The sequence below is a fragment of the Homarus americanus genome, unplaced genomic scaffold (assembly GCF_018991925.1).
Source record: "Homarus americanus isolate GMGI-L3 unplaced genomic scaffold, GMGI_Hamer_2.0 scaffold16430, whole genome shotgun sequence".
Taxonomy (NCBI): Eukaryota; Metazoa; Arthropoda; class Malacostraca; order Decapoda; family Nephropidae; genus Homarus; species Homarus americanus.
The window spans coordinates 421577-442091 of record NW_024729259.1 but is presented as its reverse complement, the minus strand read 5'-3'; the positions used below and the strand labels follow the sequence as shown (position 1 = coordinate 442091).

General features: G+C 47.0%; 1 protein-coding gene across 1 annotated transcript; it reads left to right on the top strand.

Moving 5' to 3' along the window:
* The first annotated feature begins 10248 nt into the window (after window positions 1-10248).
* LOC121866525 (peroxidase-like) lies at window positions 10249-20204 on the top strand. The gene is made up of 17 exons (XM_042366292.1): window positions 10249-10309; window positions 11195-11585; window positions 11717-11825; window positions 12777-12904; window positions 12987-13160; window positions 13336-13483; window positions 13624-13711; window positions 14274-14446; window positions 14635-14752; window positions 15198-15323; window positions 15630-15800; window positions 16139-16286; window positions 17528-17694; window positions 18533-18627; window positions 19002-19148; window positions 19352-19520; window positions 19976-20204. Exons 1-17 carry the CDS (start codon window positions 10280-10282, stop codon window positions 20045-20047), a joined length of 2454 nt encoding a protein of 817 aa, XP_042222226.1. The 5' UTR covers window positions 10249-10279; the 3' UTR covers window positions 20048-20204.
* The last annotated feature ends 311 nt before the right edge of the window (window positions 20205-20515 follow it).

Below are 20515 nucleotides of genomic sequence, written 5' to 3'. Positions count from 1 at the left end.
GGGATGTTAGGTAAGGATTTTTAGTTAGGATGCCTGTCCACCCAACGAGGTGTTCACCGGAATTTAGTTCAATATTATACCGCATATATTTTCAGTGAATCCATCCTTCCAATTCGACTGCAAAGCGAACCCGTGATCATGTGGTTACAAGATGATCGTTTTGCCAGTAAGCAACAGAACCAGTGGTCAATGTAATTCACTTTTATTTGTTGCTCGTATGCCAGTTCGTGATGGTCTCCCTCGTGACTGCTCCCTCCTGTTCCTCTATCTCCTCACCCACTGCACAAAAATCCTCAGTTATGTTTGGAAGTATAGAAAGGGATATCACTACCCCTTATGCAACTCACACACCAGCAGTCACGAAAGAGTGTGTGTGTATGTGTGTGTGTGTGTGTGGGTTTGTGTGTGTGGGGGGGCTTGACCGTGGATGACCTCAGGTGGTGGGACTAGTAGGTCATCTGCCCCTCACGAGGACTGGAGAGGCAGCTTTGTTAAAGAAAGAGCATAGCCACAAAGGAGAACATACATCAATATATAACCTTTATTAACCTGTATTTCCTCTTTGTGATGAATCATGGAACATTACTTTCACTATGTACGTTTATTCGCTTTTTCTTCTTTTCTTCTTCTTCTTCTTCTTTCTTCTTCGTCTTCGTCTCTTGCTCCTACTCTCGTCTTCGTCTCTTATTTCTTGTCTTCAGTTCTTATTCCTTCGTCTTCGTCTTTGTCTTCTTTCTCTTATTTTCTTTTCGTATGATTTTATGTTACAAGGAAGAATTACTTAAAAATATAAATTCTTCTTATCGTGATAACTTTCTAGAAAATTCTTAACTCTTAATTCAGGCCATTGCAGGTTACATCTAGTAAAATGTGTGTGTGTGTGTGTGTCTCTCTCTCTCTCTCTCTCTCTCTCTTGATTATAATTTTCACAACCTCTCAGATAATCACCAAAATTCTCCCCCAGTCTCTCAGATGGTCACCAATATCTCCTCCTCCTCACCAGCCAACAACTCTTTGACCTTTCACCATCTTCATTATCTTTCCCAGTCAACAATTTTTCCCACGACCTCCTTGGCTGGTGACCTCCCGTGACCTATTTCGGCAACACGCTGATTTGACCTCGCCGAGAACTCTCCTTTTAAGGGTGTGTCCCAGTTGTTGTGGTAAATGAGAGGTGGGACAGATTGTGTATGCGTGAGAGAGATAGAAGCCTAGAAAGAGTAGATAGAGGCAGGCAGGCAGGCAGGCAGGTGGGTGGGCAGGTGGATGGGTGGGTGGAGGTGGGTGGGTGGATGGTGGGTGGATATGGGGTGATGGGTGGTGGGGTGGTAACATCAAATACTCACAATACACTGAAAATATATACAGCAAAAAAAAAAATACAAGATTACAAAAACAGATACCTTTTAACACATACACACACACACACACAGTTTGGGGAGTTCCTAAAGGGTTTTATGTTCCTTTGGATTTACAAGACCTGGTGGGTGAGAAGGATTTATGACCTTATGAGGAGACTTGTTTTTAGGGGCCGGAAGACTTGATCTCTTTGGACCCTACCCCCTCCTGAATATTTTATATCCTATTAGTGGAGGTTCGTCAGAGTCCTTTCCTTCATCCTCACCCTACATCCTGTTGGTAGAGATCCTTCGTGAGTCGTGACCCTTCCTAGACACCAACACCACCTCCCCATTCCCTTTCCTCCCCATCCCGTCTCCTCCCCACCACCTCTTCACTTCACCCGCTCTCCTCCCCGAAACTCGAAGACCTATTCTTCTGCATGGAAATACCCGGTGACCTTTTCTGGATTCGACCACCTCCTATCCTCTCCTTCCCCACCTCACCCCACCCCACCCCACCTGCTGCACCTGTCCTTCTGGGGTTAAGAGGAGTCCCCGGGAAAAGATGTTTAGCCTGACCTGTGTGTGTGTGTGTGTGTGTGTGTATGTATAGAAAGGTAGACACGCACACGCACACACACAGATAGAAAGTTAGACCACACACGCACAGATAGAAAGACAGACAGACAGAGAGACAGACAGACTGAGAGACAGACAGACAGACAGACAGTGACACATGGGAAGGGAGGAGAAAGCGCCATGAATGGGGCAGGGGGAGGAGTATCGACTAGGCCAGGGAGTGTCACCCACCATGACCCGAAACCTGGTCGTGACCACACACACATACACACACACCCGACCACAAGTATACACACCCGACCACATGTATATACACCCGACCACATGTATATACACCCGACCACACGTATACGCACCCGACCACACGTATACCCAACCCAACTACACGTACACACACCCGCCCACACACACACACACACACACTCGACTATGTGTATGAACAGGTATGACATTCTTGAAACCTCTATCAATTACAGACGAAGGTGAGAGAGAGAGAGGTGTGTGAGAGAGAGAAAGAGCAGTAGCAAAAGGAGGAACAATGATAGTAGTAGTAGTAGTAGTAGTAGTAGTAGTAGTAGTAGTAGTAGTAGTAGTCAAAGACACCAAGACTCAGTAATAGGCACGACGGACTTCAAGACCGAGTACGTAACGGGAAAGGTGAATGAGTGGGTTAGGGAAATCCAAGCGCTGTCTGAGATTGCTAATACAGAGCCACATGCGGCTTTTGTGGCATTCACCCATGGAGTCAAGCATCGCTGGAACTACCTGATGCGCACTATCCCTGATATCGGACCCCTCCTCCACCCTCTGGAAGAAGCTCCCAGCGTCAATTTCATTCCCCAAATTAGTGAAACACTCTCACTTAACCCCAGTAGAAAGATCACTCCTTGCACTACCACCATGACTGGGAGGAATGGGATTGACCAATCCAGAGGAGATTGCTGCCAGCGAACATCAAAACTCAGTTAAGCTCACGGCAGCCCTCACGGACCACATAATAGCTCAGAACTCAATGGGGGAGGTGGATACCAGTGAAGTAAACAAGATTAGAAGGTCCATTACGACAGAACGACAACATGGCCAAAGTGATAAGCTGCAGCAACTGTTGGTGCAAGTACCAGAGAATTTGAAAAAAAGTAGCTATAGCGCAGGAGGTGGGCGCCCCGAACTGGTGGTTTCAGTCTCAATAAACAAGAATTTACAGATGCCAATGCTCTAAGGTACGGTAGGCCAGTAGAAGGTTTGCCCTCCCAATGCGTGTGTGGCTCTTCTTATGACGTCGATCACGCCATGGTGTGCAAGAAAGGAGGCTTCATATGTATGAGGCACGACGAAGTACGGGATCTCACAGCAAATATGTTGAAGGAAATCTACCGTGATGTCAGGGTAGAACCGACCCTCCTTCCATTGGACGGTGAGATTTTCCAACATAGGACTTCAAACACATCCAACGAAGCCCATATTGACGTCAGTGCTCGAGGATTCTAGACGCGGGGACAGTGAGCCTTCTTCGACATCAGGATATTTTATCCCATGGCCGCATGTCACCATAACTTAGCTCTCGATGCTGCACACAGGAGGAACGACAACGACAAGATAAGGGCATATGGGGGGAGAATACAGAACGTTGATCAAGGCAGCTTCACTCCTCTAGTGTTCACAACCTCTGGTGGGATGGGACCAAGTGCAAGATGCTTCTACGCCAGACTCGCGGAGGTGATATCCGAACAGAAGCAGCAGCCCAGAAGTTATGTTACACCCTGGATGAGATGTCGACTGTCCTTCTCTCTCCTTCGGTCGGCTTTGTTCTGCCTCAGGGGAACGAAAGCATCGGCCCTAAAGCCGACAACTGTTGCAGATATTGACTTTGAGGCAACAGTCACTGAATTCCGTATAAATCTGCGGCTCAACTAACTCAACACAGCTAGGGTAGCTACTTGTGTATTAGTATATTTAATATTAAGGTAATATAATGGTGGCGAAGGTATGGCTATTGGGGGGAGGCTGGAGGCCATGTAGTAGTAGTAGTAGTAGTAGTAGGCAGTCAGTAACAACAGGACCTACACTCAGGAACACAGAATCACTGAGAGATTCTGTGCAAGAGGAGAGGATCACCACATCAGGAGGGGCTAAGGTTGACAAGAGACATCCCTCCCTACCAACCTCCTCCTTCCCTCCTCCTCCTCCTCCCTCCCTCCTCTCCTCCCTCCTCCTCCCTCCGTCCCTCCTCCTCTCCTCCAAATGTGAGCGATGAGGCACATCTCATGACTGCCTGGAAGACCCCCACAACCTTCCTGTCACTCCACGCCCTGCCCTCCCACGCCCCCACCTCACGCCCATCTCCATCCCCATGCCCCTCCCCTTACACCTGGTGGGTAATAGTCATCCTAGGAACCTGTAGAATGAAAAAATAAATAAAACTTAACACCTTATCATTAAACATGTCCCCCTAGAGGTAAATTACGAAATTTATTGGGCGAGACATGAAACTTCTTCTTCTTCTTCTTCTTCTTCTTCTTCTTCTTCTTCTTCTTCTTCTTCTTCTTCTTCTTCTTCCTCTCCTCCTCCTCCTCCTCCTCCTCCTCCTCCTCCTCCTGTTTAAAAATGCATTGACGTAAACTGTACATTGTGAACAGAAATGCAATCACCATTTCGTGAAGGTGATTCTCATTGTTGTGTATCGATACCTGGAGGATTGGGGGATAATGTTAAGTGCCTTTTACCTGACAATGGAAGGAGAGGCTGTGAGGGGCTGTGAGGGGCTGCGAGGGGCTGCGAGGGGCTGCGAGGGGCTGCGAGGGTACTGTGAGGGTACTGTGAGGTGTTGTAGGAAGCTGCGAGAAAGTGTGAGAGACTGTGAAGAAATGTGATGATCTGTGGGTAACTGTGAGAGGCTGTGAGAGGCTGTGAGGTGTGGAGTTGTAGGAAGTTGCGAGAAGGTGGAGAGACTATAAACAGATGTGATGATCTGTGTAACTGTGGAGAGGCTGAGGGTGTGAGGGTGCCAAGTCTCTCAGTTCTGATTAGAAGAAAACGAGTCTCTCTCTCTCTCAGTAACCTCTCCAGCCCTTCCATATGTTGACTGCGGTCACCAAGTACAGGACGATATCAAGATGAGAGGAGGTTTGTAGATCGTGGTGAGTGTGTGTGTGTGTGTGTGGTGGAGGGTGGTTGTGTGTGGTGGATGGTGGTTGTGTGGTGGAGGGTGTGTGTGTGTGTGGTGTTAAACCATCATTCAATTAAACCAACATCCTTCACGTAATAGACCATTAAACCTAAACCTGTTCAGTCCTCCTGTTAAACCAGCATTACCGTCCACTATATAAACCAAACCTCATTGACTAAACCACTCTCCTGTTAAACCACCAAAAGGTTTATAATCTAGTTACGGGTTACATCAGACTAGACAGGCACCCAAGGGGATCATTTGCATATCTAGCATCATTATGGCTTCTGTAGTCGAAGACATCAGATCCTATTATTTCAACCCCTGGTGACAAAGGCCTCTCTCTACGGGGAGGTGAGGAGGAGGAGGAAGAGGAGAGAAAGAGAGTGAGAAAAAAAGGAGATTGAGGGAGGAAAAGAATGAGAGAGAGAGAGAGATAGATAGAGAGAGAGAGAGAGAGAGAGAGAGAGAGAGAGAGAGAGAGAGATAATAATTTCTCTTCAGCCACACAGAGGGAGGCAATGTTTTACGAGTCACAAATCATCACATGTGACACTAAGTGAAGAATAATACTGAGTCGTAAGATAGGAAGGACATGGCCTGGATACACGTAGCCAGCTTACTGTGATCAGCTTGGATGGTAACTGATCAGCTTACTGGGGGGTGACGACTGTGATCAGCTTGGGTGGTGACTGTGATTAAGCGTTGAGGGAAATTGTGATAAGTTTAAAGAGAATCTGATATGACCTTTCAGAGAGAGACTGAGATCAGATAAAAATTACGTGATACCTAACTTGACCTGACCTGACCTTACTGTTTCACTATTCCCCAATTTTCTTCGCATAACTGATATTCATGATTTGCTATTTACAAAACGAATAGCCAATACCCTAATCGTCAGGACTACCAATCACCTCTGTTATTGGCAATCACTTCCATGGCGTCATCGGCCAGTGTGACGTCAGAGAGGCTCGTTACGTTAGGTCATGTGATAGGTGTGACCTTCGATGTGGCATATGGTCACATTCCTCTCCCCTACACACCGCCATTGACGTCATCACTAATTAAACCAATCACCTTTCTACATTATACTAATAAATATGACGTCATAAAAATTAACCCAATCCCCTATCTAATTTTCACAAATAAACATAACGTCACTACCTATTAATCCAATCCCCTTTCTAGTCTTCATATACGAGGATGACATCACTAGAAATTAAACCATTCACCTTCCCTTATGAATAACGTCACCAATGATTCCACCTTTCCTTCCGCCATACACAAGTAGGAATTATACACGAGTCCTCTACGCACAAGGATGACGTCAACATGGATTAAATCAATTGCTTTCCCTCCATATTCATACCCAGAGATGACGTCACTAATAATTCAACCAATCACATACCTAAAAGGATAACATCAACAAGAACTTAAGCTAATCACAATACCTCCCTCTCCATACCCGACGATGACGTTACCACTGTCTCAACCAATCACGTTTCTAGCCTTCATCCCCTCCCAGTGTACGGACCAAATTAACCAAATTTCGTACAACACAGAGACCGAATTAACCAGATCCCGTATAATCGAGACACACGAAATAATATCCGAGACTCACGAAACTCCAGAGACCAAGTTTACCCATAATTTCTGAATGACCGAAAGACCAAAATACGTAACCAAGAACCCAGGAAAATTCAGATGGGTCTAACCAAATCACTCTCTCTCTCTCTCTCTCTCTCCGAAACTGTTGTATAACCATTTCGTAATATCTCCTTAACTTCCTTCCCATCACATTTCGACAGCGTAACACAGCGCCATCTGTACCCCGGGCTGACCGAGGGAGGCGCGAAGAAGAGGAAGGGCATTGTGTGTGGGCGTGTGGTGTGGTGGTGGGTGTGGCGGGGTGAGGTGGTGGGGCTGTGTTGTGGGTGGAGTGGGGTGGTAAGGCGGGGTGTGGTGGTGGGCTGTGCTAAAGGGAGGTGGGTGGGGCGGGGGGTGGGGTGTGTGGCCAAGGTAAGGGAGGTGTGGCAGGGTGTGGGACAAGGGGGTGGAGGGGTGGGTAATGCTGTATGGAGTGGGTGGTATGGTGGGGTGTGTGGTGGGGTTGTGCTGGGGGTGGAGGGGGTGGTGGCGGGGTGTGGGCTGTTGTGGCGGGAGGGGTAGGGCTGTGTTGTGGTGGAGGGGGTTGTATGGGAGTGGGGGTCAAAGGGTGGAGGGGTGGTAACAAAGGTATGGAGGGGTAGGGCTGTACAGGCGGAGTGGGGTGGTGGGTTGTGGCGGAGGGTAGGGCTGCTAGGGGTGGAGGGGTGGTGGGGCTGTGTTGTGGCGGAGGTGGTGGGGCTGTACAAAGTGGAGTGGGGTAGGCTGTGTTGTGGCGGAGGGGTGTGGGCTGTGCTGTAGGCGGAGGTGGTGGGCTGCTGTGGCGGAGGTGGGCGGAGGTGGTGGGGTTGTGTTGTGGCGGAGGTGGTGGGGCTAAAGCAAGGGAGGGGGTGGTGGGGCTGTGTTGTGCGGAGGGGAGGTGGGGCTGTGTTGTGGCGGGAGTGAGGTAGGCTGTGTTGTGGCGGAGGTGGTGGGGCGGAGGCAGGTGGGGCCAGTTGTGGCGCGTGGAGGTAGGGCTGTACAGGCGGAGTGGGGTGGTAAGTGGTGGTGGGGCTGTGTTGTGGCGGAGTGGGGTAATGCAGACAACAACGGAAAACATCACCTAACATCACACAACATCCAGAACCTCACAGCTAAACACAAATACCATTACATTAGTTCTTCTTCAGTATTTATTTCAACCATTCATTCTTCCCTTCATCATATATACCTCATGAGCCTTATCGTATATACTATTAAAATGTGTCTTTTCGAGTATCCAAGATATAGAAATTAGTATATCCTGCGTCAGAGGGATATACGCCCCCCCCCTCTCGCTTCCCCTCCCTCGCTTCTCCAGAAAAGAAATTATGAAAAACCAGCAGCAGTTCCAGGAGTTAGTCTAATACCTAGGACCTTGGGGAGAGGAAGGGGGAGGAGGATGGGAGGGGGAAGGGTGTAGGGGATTAGTAGGGGGAAAGAGGTAGGGAGGGGAGAGGAGGAAGGGAGGGGGGAAGGAGGTAGGGAAGAGGGAGGAAGTAAGTAGGTAGGGGGAGGAGACCATCTTCATCTTCGTCTTCGTCAGTAGGCGGAAGTATGCTCCGTGAGGGACTACCTGCTATTACCGGGGAAGTTACACAACGAATGGAATCTGCCTTACCGTAAGGCCCCCCCCCCTCCCCCTACCCGCTCCTCCCTCTATACCAGACACGGAAACACAACTCTGGGTGATTAAAGTGTTATCATGTTGTCTGTCTCTTTCACCCATTATTATTTTCACCCTTCAGATGTTCTTCCATAAGGTTGAATTTACTATTAGCTAATGGAGGAAAATTATACAATACAGTACTTAGATGTTCTGGGATCTGAGAGTGGAAGGTGTGTTTAGTTTTTGGGTTTCGTTTATTAGGTCAGGTAACACTTTTGTTAAGTATATGGTGGTGTTTGTTTTCATTTGTAAACCCACAAAAAATACGGCGTTGTTGTCTGCGGGGCCTGGAGGAGGTGGTGGCGGGGCGGGGCGGGGCGGGGCGGGTGGGAAGTACAACACGTCAGTAATAAACCTAGTCAGGGATTTCTTGTCTTTCGTACAGAGCCCAGGCAGCCGTACCTTAAGGAGACTTTAAGTATTATGATAACCTAACCTAACCTAACCTAATGGAGTAATATTGTCAGACAGGAATATGTTTGCTAGATACAGAGTTCCCTTGGGAGCTATCGGTTATTCAGCCGATAATGATCCCGATATCGTAACGTTAACTCCTTCGTATAGCAGAGATTGATTTTGCGATATCGGGACATTGACGACTTGGTTTAATCGATTATGTTGCCGTAAATTACGGTTTGTTGAGCTTGGGTGTAGTGAGTGTCGATAGTGTACTCGATAATTTGTTGATTTAGACTGCAAGAACAGCGAATCTTCGTTGTTAGATGATTCGATGAGTCTTGAAACAACCTGTCCTTGAATCTTCGCTTAATATATCTCTTAAACTTGGAATATTCGACTTCCTGAATCGAGATGTTTCGAGACAAATTCAACCACTGTTCGAAGCTTCATTCATTTAGGCTCACAAACAAGAAGTGATTCATTCGACGCTAAAACAGCAGACAATCGGAGTTCACTTTTTTTCGTGTGTCATCAGCAGTACCGCCAAAGACTATAAGAAAGACGGGAAAGCTCAGGCATTCACATGTAATGGTTAACACACGAACGAACGCACAAATTTGGTAGTGCGGTGGATAGATGTCGCTAGTGTGGAGCGCGTCGTTTGCTAGTTTACACATTGAATATGACAATCGCAATCCACACACGAGCACAATATAGAAATGAATGGTCTTATAAACATGACAAGTAAAGGACACCCGTGCATAATCTGTAAACAGAGAAAGGACACACATCCCGATTCCGTATGTCATCGATTACCCAAAGATAAAGAAAAGTAAGTTCTGTAGATATATTTGAAAAATAGACCAAGAGTAAGATTGTATAAGTCCTATTTATTATCGATGTATAATATGTTGAAAGTTAAACAATTTCCATGGGAGATGCTAGGGGCAGGTATTATCATTATTATAATTTTAGTAACTTTAAGTAATTCTGGATACATTTCTTCAGATGTAGTAGATGGCAGAAGATACTAGGCATACCTTTGAAGGGGAAAACATTTGAAGAGTGTTAGGGTATGTGCCGGTTTAGCACCAGTGTATGAGTCCGCCAGCTGACGGGAGATAGTTTGGGCCCAGACGCCGCGCTGCGTGAACATTTCTATCTTCCCTTGTCACCTTCGCTAATGAACAAACTATAGACGCGGCCTTTAATTATCCCCCGGGTTGGCACCCTAACAAAGAGCTAAATAGAAGCCACTGTGTTTGCATTATTATTATTTATCAGCACCCTGTTGAGAAAGGTACTTGGTAGTGCGCTCAATAGATGGCGCGCTATACGCTCTGAGAAAATGTTACACCTAGTTGTGTTGTTTACGCCTGAACTTTCCCGTCTTTCTTATAGTCTTTTTGTACCGGTCAATGTGTTGGAGTGTACAGTATGTGTGGGTGTGCGGTGGCGCGTCCTGTCCTCTGCTGTGTGTAGTTGAAGTGGTCACCTGTCCTGATGGAGCCAATGTTGGTGCTCTTATTTCTGGTAACTAAATGCTAATTCTCTCTTGTGTTGACGACTGTGTGGGTGTTGACTCAAGATTAGTGTTGGTAGAGGATATTTTTCAGCTTTTGGTGCCGGTAACAGGGCAGGAATGACTTAGGGCCCGTGAGGAGAAAATGTAAGAGGGATTTACCTAAACAATGACACTGATGGATGGTGGGTGATCAAGGTCTAGCTTGTGTGTGTATGTGGTCATTATGAGGTGTGACAGGCACTGACTGTCACGTTGTAGTTGACTGGTTGTGAACTTTCGAGTACTTCACAGTTATTTTTACAGCTCTAAACTAAATGGACACTAATTGTAGACATCAACCTAACTTAACCATTAACACTGCCGGCCATTAATATTTACCCCTTGATATAAATGTCTGGATATGACCTGTGAGGACTAAAGGTATGTGGGGCTGTTGCTGAACAACGGAGGCACCACTTAGCCAGCAGGTAGTGAGTATTAGGGTGTTTAATTATCAGGTGAAATAAGTTGGAGGAAGGGGGGGGGGCTAATCCTCATGTATTTAATATTTTAAAGCCGAGTAACCTACCAGACACCACAAAGCCCCGTCTCTTGCACCCTCCTGACCAGTGGTGGACGGGAAGTGTTGTTCGACAGGCGGCCACTACCGTCACTTGCCCACCTGTGACCAATTGACTATACTTATACCTTATTTAACTCTCCTTAACTGTTCTTAAACTTTGCCCTGCCTATTTTTGTCGTATTCAGCTTCTTGTACTTGTGTGTTGGAGGGAGTCAGTCTCGTTCATGTATGTGTGTGCATCTTCCTTTCCGTTCGTGTGCGTTTTTCTAGCCCTTTGTCAGTTTGTGTTTGTTACCTTATTATTATTAGCGTGTGTGTATATGTATGTCAGGTGGTGTGTTGGTGTCGTGGTGGCCTCGGTCTGGTGGTGTACACGGGCATCACCCTCGACGACGCCTCCCCCCACACCGAAACTCTCCTCCAGCGCCTCGACCCCTCCGTCACCACCTCTCGCGGCACCTTCTTCGTCGATACCAACACCGTCCATAACATCTTCATCAACCCGTACACCACCCAGCCAGTGAACCCCCAGTCTGCAGTACCCAGCGCCGTCCAGACCCTACCTGTGAACCTCAAAACAGTCCAGAACCTCGTCATAGATCCCAAAACACTCCAGAACTTGAGGGCGACTGAAGGGGATGCCACAGTAATTGATTATCAAAGACGTTCCCAATCATCATCAGCGGCAGCATCAACACCTGACGGCATTCAACCCAACCAAGGTGAGAACTCGAAGCTGAGAGAATCCATACCTAACCTAACCTATTGTTATTTGTTATTATGGTTATTGTTACTGAGATTGAGGCCCCGAACAAGCTTCTTTCCTTTTGACCTAAGATTGACCCTTCCTCAGAAAATGACCCCAACGTGTCGCCATACTGGACTGACCCTGAAGGCCGCCGCCCGAGCAAGGCACCGCCCACCACCCACGATGACCTGACCCCACCTCTTCCAACCTGCAGGTGAGTTGTTGGTGAACAATATTGGATTCCTGCGAGAGTGTATGGTGTAAAGCCTATCAGCTGACTGCATACAACACACACTACCCTAACCTAACTCAACCGCAATTAACTTAGGTATTCTTTGAGTTACGGTCGAATTGGTTGGATTGTGTTTATACCCCCCTCTCCACCCCCCCTCTCCACCCCCTCTCCCACTCTCTCCACCCCCTCCACCCCCTCCACTCTCCACCCCCTCTCCACCCCTCCCCCTCCTCCACCTCTCCCCCTCCTCTCAGGATTCCAAGATCGCGCACAACATAAACATATCCGGTATGAGAAAGAGAAGCTGTGAGATACGATGATTAAACACATTAATATATTTAATAAGTATGAGGGTCTTCTTTATATGACAGTGTGACATTTCCTCATCATTTTTTTCAAGTCCAGCCAACGTCTGCTAATTCTGACTCGACTGATGGATGTTTTCTGAGCATGAGAGATGTATTTTTTTTTATTCATATGCCTCAACTGCACTGGCTCCTTAAAGTCAACAAAAATAACTTAGAGAAATAAAAGTAATAGTTGACGGGGAATAAAGTGGATGTTAAGGACCAGTACTTAGTTGGTGGTGTTGGCGACCACGCCCCTCTACCCTAAACTTTTGTATCTTTACCTAAGTCTTGTCCATATTAATAACCATATTATCTCTCTCTTCCCCTCTACACCTCCCATTCCACCACCTCGCTTCCTCCACACCACCACCTCGCTTCCTCCACACCACCTTGCCTCCCTCTTCCTCCACACCACCACCTTGCCTCCCTCTTCCTCCACACCACCACCTCGCCTCCCTCTTCCTCCACACCACCACCTCGCCTCCATCCTCATCGTTTCCATCCTCCTCCCTTCCCTCCAAAACCTCCCCAACTTCCTCCTCCCATCCACCCCCCCCCCCGCCCCACCGGCGTGCCACAGAGAGGTACCTGTGGCGTGCAACTCATCTGCCAGGTATCGGAGCATCTCGGGGCGCTGTAACAACCTGCTCTACCCTCACCTGGGCTCCCCCGGCCAGCCTATGCCCCGCGTCCTCCCACCTGTGTATGGTAAGTGACCCCCCCTGTGCTTCATTAGTCTAGCCTAACCTAACCTAACGTAACTTAACTTAACCCACCTGTTGTATTACAGACGCCGGGTTGATGAGGACTCGGTCAGCAGTAGGAGGTCTTCTGCCTAACCCGAGGGAGGTGAGCTTGGTGGTGAGGGAGGCGCCCACAGGCCCACCCACCTCACACAACCTCCTCTTCATGCAGATAGGGCAGTTCATAGACCACGATCTGGCCCTCATCTCCATCATCACAGGTACATGCAGGCAGGAGAGTCAGGGAGGCAGGAGAGTCAGGGAGGCAGGAGAGTCAGGGAGGCAGTCAGTCGACTCAGTGGGTAGGTGTGTGTGTGATAGAATATTTGGAAGGGTAATCACTCGGCCATTGACACACTATCGCCCCTGTACGTGTGTGTGTCTCCCTCCCTACAGGTGCGGATTCGACCCCGAAGAAGTGTGAGGCCTGTAGCATGTGGAGGGACGACCCGGCCTGTGCCCCAATCCCCATCCCTCAAGACGACTCTCACCTCCAGCCACAGGATCTCTACTCCGGCCAGCGCAGGTGCCTCAGCTTCGTCAGGTGAGGCGACAGAGGGCGTCCCGAGATGGTAAAATGGGGAAAGTGGGTGTTATCTAATGATAAACTTGTTAGTTACTTAATGTCTTTTTCTGCAAGAGTTGATCACTGTCAATGATTGTATCATGACTTGTATGTTGCAGGAGTGGTGCTGTGGGTGGGCGTGACATGCAGGGGCTGCCCACACTCGATCAGACCAGCGTGTGCACCGCGTTCCTCGACCTCTCCACGGTGAGTCTATACTTCGTCTTATCCTCATCTCCTCTACTACGGAGACTGCTTGTGTGGGCATCAGTGCGTCGGCCGATTGTGTTGCGTCATGATAGTAGTTTATCTTAGTTGAACGTTTGGTTTAGACAATTAAGTGTTTTATTTCAACAAGTTCCGTGCTGCTGTTTCGAAAATACAAACTGCGAAGTAAGATTTTTTTTAAAGTTTCTAAAAATATTTATACTTTTCCTTATACCTAATATTATTCTCCTGGTAAAAAAAATTATAAAAATATATGTACGTTTCTTCGCCGTACGAGAAAAAAATTCTGCTCCAATATCTTTAACTTTCATAGTTTGTAAGTGCTCTTGCTCGCCTTAAGACATACCTTCATATTTTTTTCTAACCATTCCGACACCCAATATTATTTTTTGGTAACCCCGAGTCTTGAGCTATCGCGAATTCTTATTGGTCGGGGTGACAGAGGCGCTGGAATAAACGGTATGGCGAACAACACCCAATCACATTTTTTTGTAACCCCGAGATTAAAACTTTCAAGAGTTCTGTTATGTTGTGATGACAGGTGTACGGGAGTGACGAGTGCCGCGAGAGGGACCTGAGACTGTACTTTGGGGGGATGATGGTGGAGGTGAAGCCGGGGAACTCCCGGAGAGGTTTTCCTCCCACGACGGACGCCCATCACTTCGAGGATTGCCGCAGCGACAAGAATAAATGTTTCCTCGCTGGTGACGACAGGTGGGTTGGCTTCTTCAGGTTAAGTTCTGTTAAGATAAACACCGAGCACAAAGTTAAGCCCATCCTTTCACCCCACCAAACATCTGTTGTTGGAAGTAAACTTAATACCCCTTTTAATCTTCTTTCACCCCTATTCTTTACACCAAAAATACTCACTCACAATAATAACACCCCTTCTATGGTGACAGGAACAACGAGCACCTGGCCTTGATGGTGATACACACACTGTTCTTCAGGGAGCACAACCGCCTCGCCACCCACCTGTCTGCCCTCAACCCTCACTGGGGCGACGAGACCATCTTCCAGGTGGGTGTGTGTGTGAGTGCGTGCGCGTGAGGGTGTGTGTTTGTAGGTGGGTGAGGGTGTGTGTGGGGGTGGGTGTGTGTTTGTAGGTGGGTGTGTGGGCGTTTATTTGTGTTTGCTTTGTAGCTATGTGTGGGTGGGGGTGCGTTTGTAGGTGTGTGAGGGTGCGTGGGCGTTTGTTTGTTTTGTAGCTGTGTGTGTGTTTGTAGGTGTGTGTGTGAGTGTTTTTGGGTGTGTGGGTGTTTGTGTTTGTTTTGGAGGTGTATGTGTGTTAATTTAGTACTTATGGGTTTGGATGTGTTTGTAGGTATGTGTGGAGGGGATGTGTATTTGCGTTTTTCGACGTTAAACTCAGATTTCAGCATAAATTTCAATATTTAATGACGTGTGAGCTAGATTTTAACACGGTGTCGCCCATATGTTAACACTGTCGCCCCTTGTCGTTCAGGAGGCACGTCGAATCAACATTGCACAGTATCAACATATTGTCTACAGTGAGTTTCTGCCAGTACTGCTCGGCCAACAGAAGATGGCCGACTACCGCCTTACTCCGGAGAAGTCGGGATACTATCAGGTAATTTAGGGTATTGATAGGTTAATTAGGCACGGACAGGTAATTAGGACAGGTAAAAACAGGGCACTGATATCTTGGAACATTCTCTTGATATTTGTTTTGATTAATAATTTTACCAACGAACCATTATCTCCTCTTTATCTTTCTGTTCTTTGTATCTCTTCCTCCTCCTCTTATCCTTTCCTCCTCCTATCCTTTCCTCCTCCTATCTCTTCCTCCACCTACTCTCCTCCTCTTCCTTGTAAATATTCCTCCTCTTTCTCTTCCTTGTATTTCCTCAACCGCCGCCGCCGCCTCCTCCAACAGGGCTACGACGCTCGGGTCAACCCAGGAGTACTAAACGAGTTCGCTACGAGTGCCTTTAGAGTGGGTCACACCATGGTACCTAATCGGCTGTTTCTCCTAGACCACAACTACTTCCCGCTGGCCTCTGTTCCTCTCGTCCACACCTTCCACAACTCCTCCCTGGCGCTGAAGGTGAGAGAAGAGGTATGGGAGGGGGTGGGAAGGAGGGAGAGAAGGTTGGAAGAGGGAGGGAGGGAGAGAGAGAGAGGATTGGGAGAGGGAAAGAAGAAGAAAGGGCTGGGGGGAAAGGGGAGAAAGTGTGGGAGAACTGGCATAGGAAGGGAAGAAAAGCCTAACAAAACCTAACCTAACCTAACCCAGCCTAGCTAAACCAAACCTAACCCAACCAAACCTAAACCAGCCTAACCAAACCTAACTCCGCCTAAACCAACCTAACCCAGACTAACCTAACCCAGACTAACCTAACCCAGACTAACCTAACCCAGATTAACCTAACCCCCCACACACAGCCTGGTATGTCTGACACCGTGGTGCGTGGACTAGTGGGGACAAGGCTTGAGGCCGTCGACCTACGCTTTGAGGGGGCCATCCTGAACCAGCTCTTCCAGGGGCTCCACACTGCTCCCCAAGACCTCTTCGCCAGGAACATCGCCAGAGGTAAGGCTTGTAACTCGTGGCTATAGGTAGGTCGTCAACCACCCTCTCTGGTTAGTCTATTTGGATCACCTGAGGATTAGGCACGCTGATTTATTTCACATTGATTAAATACCCGAACGCTGACCTTCCCTGCAGGTAGTATCAGGGTGTTCAAATCAGGTGAAATAAGCAGGGGTGTCTATTCTTCAGGTGATCGATCATTTTTTTTTTCATTTATTGTTGCATAAGACAAATTTGGGTAACCGTTTTACAAGAACACTGTTAGTTTTGATATGTTTTCCGACGGTGATTGGTCGATGGCGTGATTTGTAGAGGATCTGATTGGTTAATGGTATGTTCCATTGGGGGATGTGTATTGGCTGATGGCATGTGTTGTCTCCAGCATAGCCAATGAGACCACGAGCTGACTTCATAAATTAACTTGGGTTAATTTTGTAGGAGCAACTTAACCTCTTGAGTACGATAACATAACACCTTGAGTACGATAACATAACACCTTGAGTACGATAACATAACACCTTGAGTACGATAACATAACACCTTGAATACGATAACATAACACCTTGAGTACGATAACATAACACCTTGAATACGATAACATAACACCTTGAGTACGATAACATAACACCCTGAGTACGATAACATAACACCCTGAGTACGATAACATAACACCTTGAGTACGATATCATAACACCTTGAATACGATAACATAACACCTTGAGTACGATAACATAACACCTTGAGTACGATATTTTAACACCTTGAGTACGATCTCTTAACACTTTAAATACGATATTATAACCCTGTGAACACAATGACATTATACACAGGAAATAAAGAATGTTATATATATATTTTTCTCACCAATGACCCACACTTTTATTACTTTCACTTTAGTCTATCCATGAGAAAAGTATTATTTTTTATACTTTTGTATCTACTTTTAATTTATTTTTATTGATTATTCTCTTACGTTTGTGTGAGATGAAACAAGGAAGTACAGAGGAGGAGGAGGAGATGTGAAGAAGAATGGGATACGTGTAGTAAGAGAAAAATGTTATAATGGTAAAAAAAAATATATATATATGATTAAACACCCTGACCTAACCTAACGCCCCACAGGTATCCTCAGGTGAAATAAGCTTGGATGTCTAGTCCTCAGGTGATTATTCAAATGACGTATTACCTATAACTATTTAACCATAATGGCCTTGTTCCGTGTGTGTGTGTGTGTTGGTCAGGTCGAGATCACGGGATTGGGCCTTACATCAAGTATCGGGCAGCGTGTGGTGGTGAGGCTGCCACCTCATTCGACGACCTACTCCGTGTAATGTCACAGTCAGCCGTGGCCGCCCTTCGTCAGGCTTATGCTCATGTTGAAGATGTGGACCTCTTCCCTGGGGGTCTGGTGAGTATGTGGGGGCTGTGTTGTGTATGTGGGGGTCTGGTGAGTATGTAGGAGCTTTGTTGTGGGGTGTGGTGAGTGCTGTGTTGTGTGGGGGGTCTGGTGAGTATGTGGGGGCTGTTGTGTATGTGGGGATCTGGTGAGTATGTAGGGGCTGTTGTGTATGTGGTGGTCTGGTGAGTATGTAGGGGCTGTGTTGTGTATGTGAGGGGCTGGTGAGTATGTGGGGCTGTGTTGTGTATGTGGGGGTGAGTATATAGGGGCTGTATGTGGGGGCTGTGTGTATGTGGGGTCTGGTGAGTATGTGCTATGGTATGTGGGGCTGTGTATGTGGTGGTCTGGTGAGTATGGAGGGCTGTGTTGTGTATGTGGGGGGCCTGGTGAGTATGTAGGGGCTGTGTTGTGCATGTGGGGGCTGTGTTGTGTACTGTATGTGCCAGAAGTTGTCTTGGGACTATGTTACGAAATGACGAGTTGGTGGTTAGTTGACTATGTTGAGTCGGTGTTAAGGCTATGTTTGAGCTGTATAATGATGCTCGGATTATGTTAGGGCTATATAATGTTTGGGCTATGTTAGGGCTACATCATGATGTTTGGGCTGTTAGGGCTATATAATGATGTTTGGGCTATGTTAGGGCTACATAATGGTGTTTGGGCTATGTTAGGGCTATAAAATGATGTTTGGGCTATGTTAGGGCTACATAATGATGTTTGGGCTATATAATGATGTTCTGGGGTATGTTAGAGGCTAAAGAAAACCGTCGGGAGTTGATTAGTGAGAGGGTCGGTGTGTGTTTGGGTAAAAACCTGAGATAATAAGATCGACTGTTGCTCATCGCAGGCGGAGAATCATGTACCAGGAGGTCTGGTGGGGCCAACATTCGCCTGCATCATCGCCTACCAGTTTCTCAACTCCCGACGTGGCGACAGGTTCTGGTGAGTCTCCCCTCCCCATGCACACCCTGTCCCACGATGCTCCCCACGATCCTCCCCGACCCTCGATCCTCCCCGACCCCCCCGACCCTCGATCCTCCCCGACCCTCGATCCTTCCCCGACCTCGATCCTCCTCCGACCTCGATCCCCCGACCCTCGATTCCCCCCGACCATCAGATCCTCCCCCGACCCCGACCCTCCCCGACCCTCCCCGACCCTCCCCCGATCCTCCCCCGACCCTCGATCCTTTATACATTTACTAATACACAAACTAATTTATATAAGTTTAATAATAATAAGCTGGGGAGAAGGGGTGGCTAATTCTCATGTGACCCTAATTTATTTTAGTATATCGAAGGTTTTTTTTTTTTGTCAGGTATGAGAACGCTGACGCAGGGCTGACACCTCCTCAGCTTCACGACGTCCGCACTTCCTCCTCCTTGGCTCGCCTCGTCTGTGACAACTTGGATGAAGACGACGCTAGAATTCCTGCCAATGTATTCTTCCTCCCTTCTAAGAGAGAGTGAGTACCTCTTTTCCTCCTAAAGTAAGTGCCTGGGTACTATTAGGATTGAGACCTATCAGAACTGGTGTTATAATTCTAGGGCCTATTAGGGCTGGAACCTATTAATTGAGAACCTATTAGGATTGAAACCTGTTAATAGAAAACCTATTAGGATTGAAACCTATTTAACCAGGACAACTTTACCCCCCTCCCCCCATTAGGAACCCCTTGAAGTTGTGTGACCAGCTGGCTTCCCTTGACCTGACCCTATGGGAGGAGGAACACTACCCTCTTCAGGTGGAATGTGCTTACAGGGGTCAACTTCACCCTCCTGGCAGATACGTCCACGTCTCTCCCTGTCTCGTCTGTCTCTGTCTCTCCCACGGCCATGTGAGTACCCTGTCTCTCGTGCTAGGGAAGACCCTGTCACATTTGCTAGGTAAATTCCTTATCTCTCGTCTAGGTAAATTTCTTGTCTCGTGCTAGGTAAATTCCTTCTCTCGTCTAGGTAATTCTCCTGTCTCTCGTGCTTGGTAATTCTCCTGTCTCTCGTGCTAGGTAAATTCTGTCTCTCGTCAAGGCGAATCTCGTCTCTCGCCTGCTGAACCTCCTGTATTTATGTTTTTCATCATTTCTCTGTTAAAGTATCTGTACCCCCTTGATCCACCCAGACTAATGTAGAAACGGAATTTATAGCAAACAAATCATCTTTTATCTTGTTATTAATTTATTTAGTTTATTTTTCAGACGTTGACTTTTACCCGTATATATATCTGGTGTGGCCTTAAGACTTCAAGGAATATCTATTTAAGCCCGTATCCCCTAATTGTTTATGTTTACCTCAGATGCGCTGTAAGCCTCAACTGTCTGGCTGTCAACAGCCAAACCAGGACGAACACTGCCAGCTGCTGTGTTGACGAGCCTTCCTCGTCCCCTCAACACTGGTGACAAGATGGTCTAGCACACAGCGGCTCTCCCGTCTAAGAATATTACGCTTGTCTTCTGAAAATTTTTGAAAACATATCATTCTGTATCGTCTTTTGGTTATTATAATAAAGAGGAATATTTATTAAACGAGAATATTATAAGTTTTTAAAACCCAATTTAAGATATATAGAAAATGGATTATGAGCGAGCTATATTATGACGGAAATATTAAAGATTTAGTTATGAATTGTGATGTTTTGAAGCTAAGAACGAACATGAGGTGTAAAGAGTTATCGTGTGCGAGTCTATGAGAGTTTACGTGGAGTAATATTTATTAGACAATCCAACTAAACTGTAATTCGTTGACGTTTAAAACAAACTAATTTAGCAAATATAAAATAAGTAACAATGGTTTTGATTTCCTCTAAACTCGACTCATAATGACGATGATACCAGAT